The sequence below is a fragment of the Xenopus laevis genome, chromosome 4L (genome assembly GCF_017654675.1).
Source record: "Xenopus laevis strain J_2021 chromosome 4L, Xenopus_laevis_v10.1, whole genome shotgun sequence".
In the NCBI taxonomy this organism is placed as follows: Eukaryota; Metazoa; Chordata; class Amphibia; order Anura; family Pipidae; genus Xenopus; species Xenopus laevis.
This window is the reverse complement of record NC_054377.1, coordinates 107,233,513-107,253,967: the sequence shown is the minus strand read 5'-3', so window position 1 is coordinate 107,253,967 and position 20,455 is coordinate 107,233,513. Positions and strand designations below refer to the sequence as shown.

General features: G+C 36.3%; 1 protein-coding gene across 5 annotated transcripts in view; it reads right to left on the bottom strand.

The window, feature by feature from the left end:
• LOC108714430 (netrin-G1) overlaps window positions 1-20,455 on the bottom strand; it is a 152,970-nt gene that overhangs the window by 74,183 nt on the left and 58,332 nt on the right. For all 5 annotated transcript variants that reach the window (XM_041590580.1, XM_018258648.2, XM_041590581.1 and 2 more), the window contains exon 3: window positions 1,251-1,891. In XM_041590580.1, the coding sequence (XP_041446514.1) occupies window positions 1,251-1,891 (641 nt within the window). The remainder of the gene's footprint in view (window positions 1-1,250; window positions 1,892-20,455) is intronic.

The following is a 20,455-nucleotide window of genomic DNA, read 5'->3' as shown; positions in this document are numbered from 1 at the left end:
ACATTAGGTCATCAACAGCAGTTTCTTGCAGTTTCTTGAGGTCCCATGATTGTGGAAAAACAAAGAAAAACCGCCCTATGCTATAAAGTAATTCACTGAATAGTCTTTCTCCTACTAAACTACTGTAGGCAGGTATAATTATGTATTATATGTGTATATATATATATATATATATATATATATATATATATATATATATATATATATATATATATATATATATATACACACACAGTATATATTATGGCATAAGGTAACCAGCTAGCAGGGCAGCACTGACTGCTTTTACATTGAAATTCAATCAATGCTGCCCAGTGCATTTATTAAATGTTCCAAGTGATCTAGTAGGATGTCAACATTGAATTTGCTTCTAAAGCCATCTTCATTGCTGTACTTTGTCTATAGGTGGCTGTTGGTCACATTCCTGTAACTGCCTCTACATCTCATTCCTGCAGTTAGAGCCACATGTTTCATCGAACCCAGGTTGTAAGGTTAATAAAACGGTCCGCTAAAAATTTCATGCCCCAAAGTTTCTATCCTGTCACATCTACTTCCTCACAGTATAAACTGTTTGCAGCCTGTACTCTTAGTGCACAGTCAGTGCTATCATTCAGCAAAAAAATGAGGCCATATGTCCCTATGGTTGTTTCATCCCCGACTGGCCCTTTATTGGTGGTCTCATGCCTTTAATAATATGTGTTAAGGTGGCCATACACGGGCCGATAAAAGCTGCCGACAGACCGCGTTGGCAGCTTATTGGCCAGTGTATGGGGCCCCCGACGGGCTTCACCGATCGAGATCTGGCCGAAAGTCGGGCAGATCTCGATCGGATGGGACAGAAAATCCCGTCGGATCGCGGCCGCATCTATTCGTTGATGCAGTCCCGCGATCTGACCGCCCGTTTGGTCATCGTTAGGATCCGATCGTTGGGCCCTAGGGCCCACGATCGGATCAGCCGATATTGCCCACCTCAAGGTGGGCATATCGGAGGGAGATCCGCTCATTTGGCGACATCGCCAAACGAGCGGATCTCTCCATGTATGGGCACCCTTAGTCTTGGAGATAACTCCCCAAATGTAAAGGATTACCTATATGGCCTATGCATTGAAGATAAGTATGTCTAAGATAAACATAAGAAAACGTAAATAGGACTGCCATATTGGGTTTACCTTTACATTTAGTAAATGTACCTGCCTGCTGAGAACTTACATATGTATACTAGAACATTGAGCCAAAAAAAATGAGCTTACCTGCCATGAATCTTGATATCTGATATTGCATAAAAATATCGCTCCAGATTTCTCTCATCAACAAAAGTGGCTCCAGTGGCTGGTTTGAGAAGTCGAATTCTTAAATCTGTCACTGTGAAGAAATCCCGCAAGTTTTTTGTGGTGTCCAGCTGGCTATAGAATGACGCCATGTTGTGCAAACGTGGTCCAGCAAAGATTGCAAACCGGTCTTTAATTTCAAAGGATAACGTTTTGGCATGTGCTGCATACCCAGTAGAGTACTCTTCTGTGCATATGATGTCCAACACAGTACTATGAGTCAAGTCCTTTACTGACTTGGGCTCCATCCTAAACGCATCCAGGCAGTCAGCAGCATAAAACTGATAGGGTTGCCACGTTCTGCCATAATCCAGGGATTTCTCCAAAATCATCTTCTCTGGCCGACCAGACTCAAAGGTAATAGCGATGTTATTAGTCAGCTCAATGGTTTTGTTCCAGGACAATGTGATGTTGACTTGCAGAGGCTTTGGATAATGCTTCCATGTTATCGACTGCCAGAAAGTGCTAGGATTTCTGCCTTCAAAATCAAACATGAGCTCAGTAGGATGGGCAAGTTCTTGTGTATTGGCATCACACTCATTGTTGCACATATACGGATTTCCCTATATATGGAGAAAAACAAAGTTCAAACCAGTACAAAAATTAGACTAATAAAAAAAATGCCAAATGGCCATTTAAAGGTAAGGCAGGATTTTCTTTAAACTTTTTCACTTTATATTACTTTAGTTGACAAGCAGATATATGGAGGGAGTATAAAATACTGTAAACGTAGTCAATATATGTAAGACAGATAAAACATTGCAATATAGGTGTATTCATTGTGATATGAGAGCAAAATTAATGCAAATATCGTCCAACATTGAGGACACTCACAGAAATGTCTGATGAAACAGATGTGAAGTAATTCTAGCAGTGTATTTCCCAAGGTAGTTTTTCATAGTGGATATGTTTGTGCAAATCATGCAGTTAGATATAAAGAGAAGATAAAAGGTTTGGTTTAAGTTTTTAGTAAGAATGGATCTGAGGGTTAAACCTTTACTAGGATGTTGGATTCCCTGTCCCCTGTGCTGTACAACACTTTGGACACCTGACTGCTCATTTACAACAACAAAAAATATGCAAACTGGAGTACAACACCATGCAAAGCACTATTTTCACCTTGCCCCACTATTTACTTAAATGTACTTATCATGCTTATGTGGGGCAACCCTTGGCACTTGCAAAATGTAGCTTAAAGAAAGTTCTTATCATATGTATGAAGTGCTTGTAGTTCCTGCCTTCAGCAGTAGAGTGCATCCTACATCTATGTGTACTGCACTTTACACTTTTTTAGTCCAGTGCAAGGTGCTAAATTCATCTTGAACCTGTCGCTGGCATGTATGGGATCTATAGGGGAAATCTGTGCCCCTTAGTGCTACAATGCATACATCTGCTCCCGTAGTAAATAAGCAAACCAACCATTAAGGATGACTAAAAATGTTTTTTTTGTAAGGCTGCCCTAGTAGCAGCATAATGCCTTGAAGATCTACAGCCAGAGGATTCACAGTTTATCAGTCATTTATCAAAAGTAATTTTAAGGTGATCAACAAGCGATGTTATCTGCAACATGCTTCAAGAACACTGCAGCATTATCAGGACTTTCATATCAGCCCTGCCAAGTTTTCCCTCTGTAATATAATAATAATTGCAGGATTACATGGTCACTGTAAACAGATCAGTGGCAATTAGCTATCTCCAGAGGAGTCTGTGCAAGCAGATTCTGATCTTGATGCTTTATTTACAAGATGCTGTTATAAATAAATTGTGTTAGAAAAGAACAGAGACAGCATATTGATCCTTACGTGAAACTCCCATTATATTTTTATTAAACAATGACAAGTTGATTTTCCCGTATATCTGCAATAACTGGGGGTTTCTATTGGCTCCAAAGTAAATGTCAAATGTTACCTATTTTTCTTGACCCCAGGAAAATGAGTTTGGACTTGGGAGCTATATGATTTTTAATCTCTGAATCGGAGCATCAAATAATGCCACACGTAAACAACCGCCAGTGAAAGCCACAACCGAACATCATATTATCTCTACCAATTTCCCATGTGCCCAAATTGATTATACATTCATAAAATATAATGATAAACATCACCTTAATAATGAACAATAAAGTCAGGAAATAACTGTCCATGGTATCCTGTCTGTAACTGAGGCAAAGTTGTAAAATCATCAGAGTGGCCAAGGAGTGTTGTTGAGTAAACTGGCCATACATGCGACACATTCTTTTGAATGATTTTCAAAATGTGTATGCTGCCTCATTGATCCCAATGTTATCTATGTACCATAAATATTGGTAGGTCCGTCTTTCAAACAGGTTATGAAATTTCAGCTACTAATGCACCTTGTTGGCCAGTTCTTGGCACATTGGCAGATGAGGAAGTGAAGAGGAACCTAAGATTGCTGTTTCAATTGTTTAAACTATTGGCCCAAACAAAAGGAACAATATAAAGATGCTCAACCCATGTATGATCCCACACAGTATTCATCCATATGAGCCAGTCTAATTAGTCATATACCATACAGAATCAGCCCATGTATGGCTACTTTTACATGTACTCCCCTTAGTACCTAGATAAGAAGATTTATCCATTAACAAGTTCAGAAACTACTTTGGTGCGAAGTCTAGTAAAACATCATTTAAACATGGGCTTGGTCCAATATTGGCAATGGGACTACATGGTTACTAATTTCAATGGCTCCTGCACTCAACATAAAATGGCATAAAGTAACATTTGTATTTATTAATTCAGGATCTGGCCACATTCATGGTTCCACATTTGTATGAAATGGAAGAAACAAAAAGCATCAAATGCTCTGAAATTGTCACAGTTCTGTCTTACGAAATTTAGCAAATCTAATATTGAATAAAATTAAGGCAAAATGTGGAAGCTCCTATTTTTTTGATGAAGGGATATTTTATTTACAGCAGTCAGCAGTATATGCAGTTACATAAATAGTGGGTTTTGTCATTTATAGAAGTAAAGACAGTTATGTAAGTGTCTTATCCTTCAGCCAAGTAGGTTCCAAGTGAGATAACCAATAGGAGACCTTATAAAACACAGTTCTGGAAGGGTCATCAAACTTATCATTGTCAAGAAAGAAAGTTTCCACTTATACTGAAATTGTCCTCAACCTTCTACTCTAAGGGGCATATTTATTATGCTGTGTAAACAGTGGGCTAATACACAACTCATCACCAGGCTTTGCCATGTATTTTTATGTGTTTTTTTTTAGAGTGACTTCCGCCGGAAGCAATGTACAATAATGGCAGCAAATCTGGAGTTCGTGTGGACTAAAATTACACACACCTTGATAAATTCGCCATTTATTTTACAGTTTTTTCTGCAGATTTAATTTTACACAGCATAATAAATATGCCCCCTAAATATGTCACTGTAGAACAGTGATCCCCAACCAGAGGCTCTTGAGCAACATGTTACTCACCAACTGCTTGGCTGTTGTTCCCAGTGGCCTCAAAGCAGGTGCTTATTTTTGAATTTTTGGCTTGTAGGCAAGTTTTGGTTGGTGTATTGCCAAACAGAGCCTCCTTTAGACTGCCTATCCTTATAGGGGCTACAAATAGCTGAACACCCTCCCAAAACTTTTTTCATGCTTGTGTTGCTCCCCAACTCTTTTTGCAATGTGGCTCATGGGTAAAAAAGGTTAGGGACCTCGGGCTGTAGAACATCAGGGGAGCCTGAGATTATATTTTATAGTGCACTGAATTTGGAGATTATATTTACCATGTTTTCGAAAGAGATTTAAAAACTATCAGGATGAATCTGTTTGGGAGGTGATAAGAAGGACAAGAACGTCCTTCAGGAAAAACAACAGAAAGTTCCCCTGCTCTTAATTTCATCAGCAAAACACTTTTATTGAAATCAATACCAAGCAAATTAGAATCTCACAGCAAATGTGTAGAAAATCAATGAGAAGAAGGTATAAGAAGGAGCAGAGGAGAGCAGGCATTAGAGTGGACAGATTCAGAAAATATAAGACGAGCATGAAAACTGTTAAAAAACTATTAGAAAGAAAAATTATGACTTGGGGAAGTACAACTCATTGTTGGTAGTATAATAGTACCTATAGAAAGCAAGGACTTCCATGTCACTGGCATAAGTACATTCGATTTCTCATGTGGACATCCAAAACGGAAGGGCCACTTATAGATAAGTAAGACTCAGTTGTATCAAACATTAGTCAGTTTCATTAAACCTGATGTGGTACAAATTCTACACAATGGAAATGTGGAAATCCTGCCTTACATCTCTACAGTACATTGCATGGCTATATTGCCCATTGTATAATATATTCCTTTTCCCACAGTGCACAGGAAATATTTTATGTTCTTATGAACCACTGGAAGGAGAAAGGGTTATATATTAATAAGTATATACAAAGTCCCTATCATTCACACATTTCTGCCTACAGATTTTAATGGATTCTGCACTGCTGCTGAATATTTCATACACATATTTCATATGAATTTTAAAGCAAACAGATAAAATGAAGAAAGGATGAATGGAAAATGGAGGAAAAAAAATTATGCATCCATTATTTATTTATTTATTTTCAGGATTCTCTGGCTATTACATAAGGTTGAAATTTCAATTAAAAAACTTCAATACTTGTGTTTATACAACAAAGATGAGACTGACCAGCCTATTAGTTCATACCTTCAAACATACAAATACGTAAAAGCAGATAAAAACCATGGACGTAAAATAATTAAAAACAAATTAAAGCAATGAATTAGTAGGCTGGTCAGCCGCATATTTATTGTAATACTTATTGGTCTTGAAAGGGGTTGTTTATAAAGCTTTTTCATTTGTAATGTAATTACCTCATTGGAAGTTATACTGGATGTTGATTGTTCCCCCAACACTATAGCCTGATTTTCAAGGTCTTTTCTAGGTACCGGTATGGGACCTGTTATCCAGAATGCTTGTGGGTCTGAGTTTTCTGGATGAGGGGCCTTTTCGTAATTTGAATCTCTGTATAAACCCAATAGGATCACTTTGCCTCCAATAAGGATTAATCATAACTTAGTTGGGATCAAGTATAGGGTACTGTTTTATTATTACAGTGAAAAAGGTAATCATTTTTAAAAATGTTTGATTGAAAGGGAGATAGCCTTAATTTGGAACTTTCCCGTATAATGGATCCCATATCTGTTCTACAATTATTAGAATCCTTAGCTTGCACAATTACTTGATTAGGAATATTCATGCACTTTATATATTTGCCTGCACACAAAAAGATACAGAAACACATTAACATTATCTATCTGTCTTTCTATACAAACACAAGAATGGGCAATGGATAATGAAGTAGCTACAAATAATTATACAGATTGTCTCCAAGGAGTTCCATGACCAAAGAAAGGCATGACACTGGTAATTGCTTTTATATATATCTCAGAACATAAAGGTGACTTCTTATATCCTTATATTAAACAGTGGGGAGTACACAAGTAATATGTTTCTTGATGTGGAGTTTCCCTGTGGGAGTGGGTGTAGAGGTCTAGAAGTATGTCATTTGGGTGCATGAAGCAGGGTGGTTAGTCTAAAGCAGACAGCGTCACAAATATACAAGCATCAGGTTAAATTGTATTGTACAGGTATATACTTATAACTTTTTCTTATTGTAAAGTGTGTTTATTGCTTCTTTTTATAACAGCAATGATATTTTAGTGAGTGTGATGTTAGATCAGGAGGTCAGATCAGGGGCATGCAAGCATTAAATATGAAGAAAGGATGGCACTTTATGATTGTCATTGAATATGTATGCTCTTAAATTCGGCATGTGTGTGTCCACAAGAGTATCTTTTGTGGACACCTCATTTCCTTCTGGGTGTTCATGTTTGTGGATTTTTCAACAACAGATCGAGGCAAATGTAGTTGCAGTGTGATTCTGAAGGCAATCATTATTGCAATTTAACTTTAAAAAAAGTCACAGATTTACATATTAAAAGTGCTTGGAAAAATGCTCTGAAAAAATTCACAGTTATTTGTCATGGAGGTTATGTTTTCCTTTAAAACAGAAGGTATTCATGTGACCCTATTTATACCCATAGAAGAGCTTCACAAAAAAGAGAGCATAACCTTTACTTGAAGAATTGTGGAAATAAAGCAGATTTTCTCTTCTATGTTCCCAAGATGTTCAACCTTAACTTCAGTTATAAAAGGACATCAACAAACTTTAATTATATTTTTGTCATTTCCACAGAGCTATTTATTTAAAAATTAAGTTTTATTTGTAGATTCAACCAACAAAACCTTCCAGCCCTAAATCACGTTGAAGCTCAGTTGCTGCTGCACATCCAGAAGAAAATAACTTCTTAAAAGAAAACAATGTCAACCCAGAACCATAACACTGGTCACTGGTGTTATCAGGGGGCACAGTTACGCTGGCATAAGCTCTTTGGTAAGGACACTTGGAACCCCAACATCAGAGGATCCATTGGGAAGGAAAAAGTTTCAGTGTCCTACAATAGCATAGGCCCATCCTTTTGCTCTTAAATGCAGGACTATCACCCTCCTCATCACTTTCTAATTGCAGAGTACCAACTACAATCCTGAATATGCATAGTAAAATAATGGACCGGCACTATGAAGGAAAAGCTCTTTAGATTATACATTTCTCAATGCAAATATTTTTGTGTTCTGCCATTAAGGCAGTATTATTATATCAAAACCACATTTGACCTAATGAAAAGCTTCTGAATAAATAAACATCCATGGATCTGAAATACTTTTCTGTTAATTAGCAGTGCAGTGATAGTGGTGATGTGCTCTTTTCACCATTCTGGAATTTACAGCTCATTAATTACAAATTAAATATGTTAAAACATTTTGAAAAGGTACTAAATGTGGCCTACCAAAAACATGTTGTTTGATTATAGATTATCCAGAAAATAAAATGTTGCCCAATCAAAGAAAATGTCATTGTAGGCAACGGTCCAATAGACATAATTAAACCTTTTCAATGGTTTTAAAGTAATTTGTATATTTAAATTAAAAGCAGTATTTGTTTGCCCCTTTCTACATTGGCTGAAACAATTATGCTGAAGTCACCTTTCCTGGCTGGATGCCTTAATATTCCACAAACATTACATATAACAGGGATCATTCTTGCCCCCAAGGGGCATAAAAGTGCAATCCTTGTGCCCCGCCCCCCTGCTGCACTCTGTACCAGTACTCAATGGTGAGCGCAGCTTCAGGAAGAGCAACTAGGCCTGTCCTTATCATTTGCTTTAGGACAGGGCCCCAATGCAGGCCTCCTGCAACTCTGTACCTCCCGCATCTCCCACAGACTACATTTTAATCAAATATTGAAAATGTTTTTAAATAATTTCCTTTTTGCATGTTATAAGAAGAAAGTGTCTTGTACTTGATCCAGCTAAGATATAAATAATCCTTACCAGATGCAAAACAATCCTGTTGGGTTTAATTAATGTCCAAATGATTTTTTTAGTAGACTTGAATTATGGAGATCTAAATTACCCCTTATCCGGAAAAACCCAGGTCTTGAGCATTCTGGATAACACGTACAATATATCAATATACAGGTATATGGGATCCTTTATCTGGAAAGCTCCAAATTATGGAAAGGCTGTGTCCCATAGACTCCATCTTATCCAAATAATCCAAATTTTTATAAATGATTACTCTCTGTAATACAAAAAACAATTGCTTGTACTTGATCCCAACTAAGATATAATTATAGTTAATCCTTATTGAAAGCAAAACCAGGGTTTATGTAATGTTTACATGATTTTCTAGTAGACTCAATCACGAGCATTCTGGATAACAGGTCCCATACCTGTGTGTGTGTGTGTGTGTGTGTGTGTGTGTATATATATATATATATATATATATATATATATATATATATATATATATATATACAGTATATATATATATATCTATATATATATATATATATATATAATACACAAAAGCCATGAATATCTTGTAAATTATATCCTTATAAACGGTGAGTAGTGATGTCATCAGTTATAAACAGTGAGTAGTGATGTAATTTCTGTCACATGACTCACTAAAATTTGTGTATTATAATTAATAAAGTACCCCCAGTTGTAAAATATGGAGTTCCATGACCTTCGGCCTCGTGTTTTTATATGGTCATGAAACTCCTCGGTAACTTATAATATCCTTATATTTTACAAGAGGGGGTACTTTATTCACTATATATATATATATATATATATATATATATATATATATATATATATACATATATATATATATATATATATACAGTGGTGAATATAAGTATTGAACACATCAATATTTTTCTCAGTAAATATATTTCTAATGGGGCTGTTGACATGAAATCTACACAAGATGTCGGTAACAACTCAAGTTATCCACACGTACATAGAAATCAAATATAAGTCCATAAATTAAATATTTGGGTTGTTACTGACATCTGGTCAATAGCCCCATTAGAAATATATTTACTAAGAAAACTGTTGACGTGTTCAATACTAATTTAACCTGCAGTATATATGCAGTCAATAAGTGAGCTACATAGATGACTGGAAAACAGAATACCTGACAGTGAATTATACATTTTTTTTCCTGTATCAAACATATCTGTGCCCATATTCAGGGATTCAGTAACAGAAATGATTCTGGCTAAGAATAAGGACATGCAGTATATCCATAAGTAGGAGCAGACAATGAAAATGAATTTGCTATTCAATCATTTGTTATTCAATCATTGACCTGGTACAAAAATGTCCCTGGACTGGATTAAAACCAGGAACTCTATATAGCTACAAAAGTAATATATTACAGGTATTTGATCCATTACCCGGAAACCCATTTTCCAGAAAGTTCTTAATTACTGTACAGGAAGGCCATCTCCCATAGGCTCCATTTTAATCAAATATTTTTTTTCTTTTAAAACAGTATCTTGTATATGTGCCAACTAAGATATTATTAATCATTATTGGAGATGAAAAAAAGCCTAATTAATGTTTAAATGTTTTTTTTGTAGACTTGTGTAATGGAGATCAAAATTACAGAAATATCCCTTATCCGTAAAAACCCCAGGGTAACATGTCCCATACCTGTATTATAAAAATATTTGTTTAGCAATATGAGTGCAAGGTACCATACTATCATCTATAGATTTCACTGAAAATGTTGTTTGGAAATATCATATAATCATGATTAATGAAATAAAAGTTGCAATGCATGCCCGGGTCTAGTAACCTATAGCAACCAAATCAGTAGGCGTTATTTACAAGGCATCTGTTTGAGAGCAAACATTGCTTTGCTATGGGTTACAAGACCTGGTGCAAACATTGTAACTTGTATTACATTATCCCAATGACATTATTATTGCTTTGTATACCTTTGTTTCCCTGTGTACACACATCATATTATCAAACACAAAGTGCAACCATTTTTCAAAGAATGAAAGCAAACATTTGATTGGTTTCCAGTATTGATGATTGAGCCCCACTAGTAAGTTTTGTATGTACATACATAATTCAGTCCTTCGATAGACAAAGCCACTGTTTTGGGGTGTGTTATGTGTTGTATGGCTTATAAGAGATTAAAAAATGAACAGGGTAGAGGTAACCCAAAATGTGTAAGCCAAGCTTTTGTATATCAGTGAACACTACAGAAAATAACTAGGTATGGTCCTATAAATTTGCTGGTGACCAGCTCTGTAGGTCCAAACAAGGACCAAAAGTCTATTGCATTTATCCTTACATTATGTTATTTATAAAAAAAACCAAGAGGTGATATAGGTCTCTAATTTCCTAGTTTGTAGGCCTTTAGATCTCATGTTTTGGTGTGCCAGTGATTGTTTATTTTTTTGCATATTCTCCTGGTCTGTTGTACAGAGCTGCAGAACATGTCGTTTATGAATAAATAATGAACAAAAACAATAATTAATGGTGGATCAGTACATTGTCCTTTTTAACACTAACAGAGCATCAGTTGGTTTTGGGGATGCTTATAAAAAATGCATTTAGCAGAGCCAGACTCATTGCGCATTGATTGCAATTAATGGTAATGCAATCAATCAGAATTCACTTGCAGCCCTGCTAATTGCATTTTTAATAAGTTTCCTCTAGCCAAATTAGTCATGATCAATGATCCTTGTGTAAAATCAAAAGTAATGAGTCCCACGTAGCTCAAGCTTATATGCTCATAGAAGATTTTTTTTTAAGTGATAATCAAAGAAGCAGAGAACAACGGTTCAGACCACTGACAGTTTTTTAAGAATCTGAGCTCTATCCAAACATCCCATGTGTATGAGGAAATATCTTTTCTTTGTTAAAATCAAAGAAAACATTAATTTCCCTACTTGTAATGTATCACAAAAACACTTTTTGGATTAAAGCATTCCTTTAAATCTGGTCAGTGATAGCCCTACCACATTGATACTGGCCCCATTATGGTTTCTAAAGATACATTTGGCTGTGATTGGTGGTTGTATGTGCCAGGAAAAGTGGGGGATAAAGTTAGTTTTAGGAGGTTGCAAGATGCCTGAATTTGTAGATACACTTAGGGGCACATTTACTATTGGTTAAATATCGAGGGTTAATTAACCTTCGATATTCGGCCGTCAAAGTTAAATCCTTCGACTTCGAATATCGAAGTCGAAGGATTTACTGCAATTCGTTCGTTCGAACGATCGTTGGAAAAATCGTTCGATCGAACGTTATAATCCATCGATCAAACGCTTTTCATTTGATCAGAAATTGCCTAGAAAGCCTATGGGGACCTTCCCCATAGGCTAACATTGTATTGAAATCGAAGTCGTAGTCGAAGGTCAAAGTAGCCAATTCGATGGTCAAAGTAGCCTACTTCGAAACTTCGAAATTCAACGTTTTTTTTATTCTGATCATTCACTCGAGCTTAGTAAATGTGCCCCTTAGAGTATAGTTTGATTCATAATAGTATAACTTGCTCAGGTTAAACTGTGGCATGTTTACCCAGTGATTAGTGGATTATACAGGTATTTGACCTTTTATCCAGAATGCACAGGACCTGAGGTTTTCTGGATTTTTTTATTTTATTAATTTTGATCTCCATAGCCTAAATCTACTCAAATAAAAATGTAAACATGGATTAAACTCAATAGGATTATTTTGCCTCAAATAAGGATTATTTATATTTTAATTAAGATTAAAGGACCAGTAACATCAAAAAATTAAAGTGTTTCAAAGTAATGAAAATATCATGAACTGTTGCCCTGCACTGGTAAAACTAATTTGTTTGCTTCGGAAACACTATTCATATAAACAAGCTGCTTTGTAGCAATGGTGGAAACTTAAAAAAGGCTATATGGCACAGGTTAAATAGTGGATAACAGATAACACCATAATGTTCTACAGAGCTCATCTGCTATCTGCTGTGTAACTTGAGCCTTTTCTTCTTTGAATGGCTGCCCCCATTGCTACACAGCAGCTTATTTATATAAACAATAGTAGTAGGGTTTTCTTAAGGGTAATTATGCAATTTAGCTCAGTGTAAGTACTGTATTTAAATTGCTTTGCCCAGCTGTTTGAGTCCCTCTGGATGACTCTGCCAGCTCTCCACCGCACAATCTCTATGGTCGAAAATAAATTAAAAATAAAAAATTTATTGCGCCCGTGTTCCCTTTCAACATGTCCTCGCCTGTCAGCGCTTACTGCAGAGTACTCCAGCTAAATGGATTCATCTCAGTGAAGAGTCAGCTCTTTCATTGATGGGCAGCTTAACCCCTTACTGCATCTCTATAAACTGAAACTCAACAGGAAGAAATTATAAAATGATTTGGGACATGCTCTGATATTTAAGGTGTCTGTAGCAGCATGTGCATTTTACATTTACTTTAATAATAATAACATCATAATTGATCAAATTATAGGAATCGTATGGTGTATATGTAGATCGACAATAACCACAGGGCACAGTAGAATGAAACTTAACATACTAATGATAGATAAATGGTTATGCTAAACATTATCCAATGAGTATAACTATCATAAGATATAACAATCATTTTTAATGTGTGCGTGGAAACCAAAAATGGGTCCCTGTACTGTTTCGGAAAGGCATCAAACATCTGCTTGACATAACTTTCTACCAGAATACAGTATTATTAGAATAAGTTAAAAAAAAAGTCTGCATCAATTCTTATCCCAAAACTCCTCTGTACCTCTTGACAGAATGTTTAAAGTGGTGGTCACTTTTAATTTACTTTTAGTATGTTATAGAATGGCCACTGCTTAGCAACTTCTTTGAATTGGTCTTCATTTTTTATTCTTTATAGTTTTTAAATTATTTGCCACCTTCTTTCCAACTTTGAAATGGGGGTGGGGGGACACTGACCCTGACAGACAAAAGTCTATTGGTCTGTGAGGTCTACATTTTCATTTCCTGGAACTGAAAGAGCAAGTTGGGAAAACTTATACTTTAGTTTACAGTGAGAGTGGGACTTTGTAGAAATCTCTGCCTGAAGAAGTTGTATTGCTATCTTAAGACTAGGTTATATGTGTTATTTATTTAGAACATGCAAGGTCACTTTTATAAGTAACCAGTGGATCTGGAGACTGATTAATATTGGGGTTAAAGGGGGTTGTTCACCTTTAAATTAATTTTTAGTAGTAGTAGTAGTAGTAGTAGTAGTAGTAGTAGTAGTAGTAGTAGTAGTAGTAGTAGTAGTAGTAGTAGTAGTAGTAGTAGTAGTGAGAGGGATATTCTGATATAATTTGCTCTTTTTGAGTTATTTAGCTTTTAATTCAGCAGCTGTCTAGTTTGCAAGTTCAGCAATCTGGTTGCTATGGTCTAACTTACCCTAGCAACCATGCATTCATTTGAATAAGAGACTGGAATATGAATAGGAGAGGGCCTGAATAGAAAGACAACTAATTAAAAGAAGCAATAACAAAAAATGGGTAGCCTTATGAAGCATTTAAAAAATGAAAAGAGTCAGAAGAAAAAGGGCAAATGACTTAAAATCTGAATAAAATAAATAATGAAGATCAATTGAAAAGGTGCTTGGAATGGGCCATTTTATAATATACTAAAAGTTATTTTCAAGGAGAACCGCCCCTTTAAGAAGGAATTTTATTTTTTTGTATTATTGAACAACTACAGTTTTTTTTTCTTTTGATCATTGGATCATGTACAGTCTTACACCGGAACTCTATAGAAAGAGTAGTGTTAGTCTTTTTATACCCTTAACTATCTATAGCATTTTTTTAACCAGTTGTTACCTGTTTGTATTTTGGCCTCTGCATGTGAAATAAAGGAACCTGCACTTGTATTCAATGTATATACCGTTCCTCTAAAACCAGCGGTTGTCCAAATAAAATGAAGCCCAATACATTCCCACTCTCGATGCATCTGAACAGCATGTTGGCTGAGGATACATATTTAGCCCATTCCAGAAGCATGTGGGCAGGCAGGTTTCAATCCCCTCTTGGCTTCATTATGTTGTAAGAAAAGCATCATTCTTAATTTTCTAATTCTGACTTTGCAAGGCCCCCCTGCTTAGCCAGCTGGAGATTTCGATAGTGTTTAATAGGGCCACAAATCAATTGGATTTTTTTCTCAGGTAAAAATGAACCGCACTGCCAGGTTTTAGAAATTTACTCCAACACTAAGTAAATGAAATATAAAAAAGGGAATATCATCAAATTATAGGTAAAAGCTAAAAATGTCACGATCTGGATGTAAAGATGAGTTTTCTGGAGATAGGTATAAGTCCATATTTGTAAAGAAATGTCCTGTATTATTGTCCTGTATTATTGTCCTGCATTATTTTATAGTTCATCATCCCTCTAAATAGCCATTGCTGTGCTGCCTCATCATTTGGTTTATAGCAGCAAGGGGGTAAATGAATGGCAATATACATAATGTTTAGCAATGCATAATAATAAGTGAGCAGAGTTATATAAATCAGATGGGAAATATAAACCAGGATAATGCACACATAATACAAAGGTAAGAAGTACTGGAACAGTGGGAAATATTATAGGGGGCTGATATAAATATAAAGGCTTGAGCTATAAAGGCACTTAAACCCATGAGTTTTGCCATTCTTTCATAATGCAGCCTGTATTGTACAGTTATAGGACCTGTTATCCAAAATGCTCAGGATCCACTGGTTTTCCAGATAAGGGATCTTTCCATAATTTGGATCTCCGTACTCTACTAAGGAATCATGTCAACATTAAATAAACCCAATAGGATTGTTCTGTATCTGATAAGGATTAGTTATATCTCAGTTGGTATCAAGTACAAGAAAAGTATTGTTGAAAATTGAAATGATTTGATTGAAAAGGAGTCTATGGCATATGGCCTGTAAATTGGATCCCATACCTGTACTTATAATAATGAATGTAGCCTGTAGCCATCTTAGACTTAAAACCTTCTTGCTCTGTATTCTTCAGGCAGGTACCCAAGTTGATTCTCAGGTTATGCTATGTTTATCCTTATGGGTAAAGGCCCTGCCACCAGCTGATGGTTGAGTTAAAATACACTGGATAAAGCTACAGCCTGACTGCCCTTCTGATGACTTGCCATAGAATTCAAAGAGACAAGCGAGCAATTTAAAGAGCCAAAATCAGCAGAAAAATAATACAGCAAATGCAGGAAGATTCAGTTTTATTGAACAGTATTAAGAGTTCTATAATGTGCTGAACTCTTTAGATCAAACACATCCGAGACAACAGCAAGAAAAGCCTGACCCTTCTAACCAGAGAGGGTTTTTGCTGTGCTGAAGGAAAGCCTCACTATGCTGCTACAGTTCTGCCATTTATTATTAATCCAGAGCTGCACTTACAGGCCGGCTAGGCATTATTAGAGGCATCTTGCTGAGACTGGAAAGGAAACACATACATCATATACTGGCACATCCCTTGTATAAAGTATGCTTTAACCCTTAAGCTAACACTGGAATACACTACTCATACCACAATTGCCTCCAATTTCTGACTTATAGAAGAGAAAGGCTTTTGTATTACTAAATAAAGATATGAATTCCATGCTAAAAGCAAGTCATTGTTTAAACCTAAATAATATGTTACACTGTATTATTATTCCTTCTTTAATAGTATTATGCAGTCCATAAGGACACAGCTTTCAACATTTGGAATTACTTTAATTTTGGTATTGCTGCATAAGATTTCAACAGCAGAATTAATCATTTTAGAAATGACTAGAGCCTCCCTTAAGTACAGGTATGGAATCCATTATCCAGAATCATGGAAAGGCCATCTCCTATTGACTCATTTTATCCACATAATCCAAATTATTTCCTTTTTCTTTGTAATAATAAGACAGTGCCTTGTACTTGATCCAAACTAAGATATAATTAATCCTTATTCTAAGCAAACCCAGACTATTGGATTTATTTAATGTTGACATGATTTTCTAGTAGACTTAAGGTATGACGATCCAAATTATGGATAGATCCATTATCTGGAAAACCCCAGGTCCCAAACAAGTTCCATACCTATGTCAACATCACAAAAGCACAGGGGGGCTCATTTATAAACTTTACACAGGGCAGAATGGTTCGCACAGTGAATATATTTGCCCTGCGCATGGTTATTTTTATAAAGCTGAATAAGAGTGTGCCCTCTTATACATTATACGCCAAAAGTACAGTATGTGGACACCCCTTCAAATATTGGATGTTTAAGCCACAGCCATTATTGCAATTCTTTAGATTGCTGTGCTTCCTACTTTGTGTATGACATCTCACTATGTCTCACTGTTATTTAAACATATATTTATATGTGAAGTTATGCTCAATTATCTCCTATGTAATATCTATGGTTGACCTCAAGTTCTTAAAAATAAATGACACACCAACAGGACTTACTGACAAAAAACAGAGCCATTTTCTGTTATATAGGTGAGACTGCAGTGGAAGTGGGGCTAGGCTACCCTGCACCCATTTAGAAGCACCCATTTGTAATAACTAAGGTAGGGCATTTGGGAGGTTGGCTGAAGATCATGGGCCATGACTTAGATATGCCTCAATGTCATCCCCCCAAAATCCTTATTAACCCCCCCCAAAATAATCAATACAAGAATTTTTGGGTGAAAAGGCCGCAGCTTGTTCTATTCCATAACCTTATTCAAGCTTAGGTAAACTATCCACCAACAAAACATCATTATTATTATATAACAGAAAAAGTAGCAAGTTGACATGTGTAAAACACTAGCCACTGAAGGCTGCAGATAACATTTAAAAATAGCTTGCAATAACTTAACAGTATTCCTGTTAACCAACCCGTTCTCACTTGTTTCCATCCCTGCTGTGCCTCCTTGCCCCTAAGCCTAGCAGGGCAGCCCCACTATGCCAAAGCTGCGACATTATCCCCCCACCCTCCTTGTCGGGTGGGCGGGAGGGAAACACTGTTACCCCCTGTAGTCCCGAGGTAAGACTGTTTTTTCCTGCCTCTCTCATCTCTATTTAAAGCTTAAGTTCATCCCCTTCATCCCTGCATTGCATTTACTACAATCCCCATAATGCCTAGCATTCAAACCCCCACTTCAGTCCTACTCGTCCCTCAGTCATGCCCCTTTCCGCTTCACCTGTCCCAGGGTCGCTCCATGTAGATATATGACTCTTTCCAGCATTTCTGGTAGGTGTTCACTTGTCTCTCTGGTACCCCCTATACATGTGTATATACGTGGAACATCCAACTGTACCTAAAGGTGAAGCAGTTGGACCAAACTTTATTAAGCTTCCAAAAAAATAAAAATGCATTGCCTGATTTCACCTGACCGTATAAGACATAAAATGGTATGACAGTAAAACAGTTAAACTCATGATTGGGCTTTGGTGTATATAGAGCTGGTAAAATCATTCCATAATGATTCTCTTTCTTTCTTTCTGCACATTGGGATATTAATAGAGATCCAGGCTGCTAGATGAATCCCAGCCCCCTGATATGAGCTTTCTTTTCCCTGCTCTACCCCATTAAAGAGAAACTTCAGATCTAAATGCAATTGAAGCAAAATCTCTAGATATTTTCAAAAGATAGACTATTCCTTCTGTGAATCATGTTTGCCTTTTATGTCATTAGGGGAGATTAACCCATCCATGATGGAGGGAAGCTGTGCATATTCTTAGGCAATTCTGCATAATGGCACTGAGCTGGGTCTATGCTAAGTGTAATCTGTTAATAGACAGATGTCCAGTATTATCTTCTGGGAGCAGGGAGCTATTTGTACAGTATGTATTTCTATATTCAGTAGAATTTGCTGGCAGTATAAGGATGGCTGTGAATATCTGTGTGTGTATGTGTGTGTATGTGCAGTATAATCTGTGGGTAACATGGAGATTTCTGTGTGTCGGGGGGCCCATATGGAAAAACAATACATTGCAAAAATTATTCAATAGATATTTTACTGATGCCCAATCTATAGTCCTCCAGTTGCTGATGAGCTGCTATAAATGTGATGCTGAAAGCTATAGTGCTACAACAGCTTTTGGGAATACTCATTTAATTCATTAATTTAATTAATTTCATTCATTTAAATTACTCTACTTTTCAGAAGATGCCCCAGATTGCCTTTGTTGCCAGGCACCTCCTCTACTTTACTTTTGCCCTGCTGTTAAGTAACACATAAACTATGCCTCTGCTATATACAATGTGCCCTGTGTAAAACACAGAGCAGGAACAAATAAATTTCAGGCAGGTCCGAGACGTGTACCTCTAGCCACTGCCAAACTATAACCTTCCAATACAAAAAAAAAATTGTAGGCTTTTGTGGAATGCGTGGAGTTGCAGATCAATAAGAATTGAACATATCTACAATAATCTAATTTCTTAACATTATTCATGTGAGTATTTTTATACCCACTTTTAATTATGGCTTTCCTCCATAATTACGAGGGGTAATTCTCCAGATCATGACATTTTAGAAATCAAAAAACTTTATTCTCAGAACTTTTTTAAAAGCATGGATCAGACACCATTAGAAACACATTCCCATTACCATAATGCATACAGTCACCTGATGCATTTTATGCTTTGTTGTGGCTTTGATGTTACCGTCAAAAAAATAAACCTCAAAATGAGAAAAATGATCCTCCCCTGAATTTTATTTTGTATATAGAAACAGTTTAGTGGGCATAAATGTTCATTGATATGGTTCATCTGGGGAAGATGCCTAAATTGTACAGATTTTTCATTGTAAAATGTTGGAAGGCAAGTGCATAGATAACATTAAGGACATACTGGTGGCACATTGGCTTTGCATTAGGTACAATAAGCTTACAGTGCCTGAGAAAGTTATTAATTATCTGACTACAAGAGCTAGAACATATTAACCCTAAAACTTCTGTGAGAAGTCCTAGGGTTGAAAAGGGACACTTTCATAAAAATGCAATATTGTTCATTTTACACTGTAAATTAAGAAATAACTGAGCTCCACAGCAAAATACATTTATGGCCTCCCTAAACATTTCAAATATGATATTTTTCATGACACACCTGATCAGTTAAGGTCCCACTGCCCCCCTATATCTCTTTGCCCCCCATTAGTTGTATTATGTGCTTCATCCTTTGCTGGCAGTTTCCAGGCTCAGCTGGTATGTTTTTAAGCCTCTGAACCTAGAAGCACATTTCCATTTGCACTGGGTAAAGTGTACGTTTTGACTGGTAATTGCTTGTATCCACATAATATTTTCCCATTAATATGACAATTCATTATAGGGTTGCTGTCACAACAAATATCCCAATTATCATTTCCTTATTTTAATTATGTTGTGCTGCAGGCAGATTGGTCTCTTGTTCTGCTTTATTGAAGATAACTTGTATTTATCCTACTGCTCCTGAACTGTAGTCTTGTTTTAAATGTGACACTGCAGAGCAGCCCATGTTAAATATTCATAAAGGGAATAAAATCAAATGGCAAGATCAGCCCTGAGCTGACAGATAGAATAATATTTTATGGGTGAGACTTTAGGTGCAATTTTAGGTTCAAGGGGGTAAAGTTGCTTAAATATATACCTAATGTATCAGTTGTAGCATTCTGGCCATGGGAAAGGCTATAAATTATTGCTGTGTGCTAAATAGGGCATGAAGTGGTGCAATCTAAAAAACAAGGGTTTAT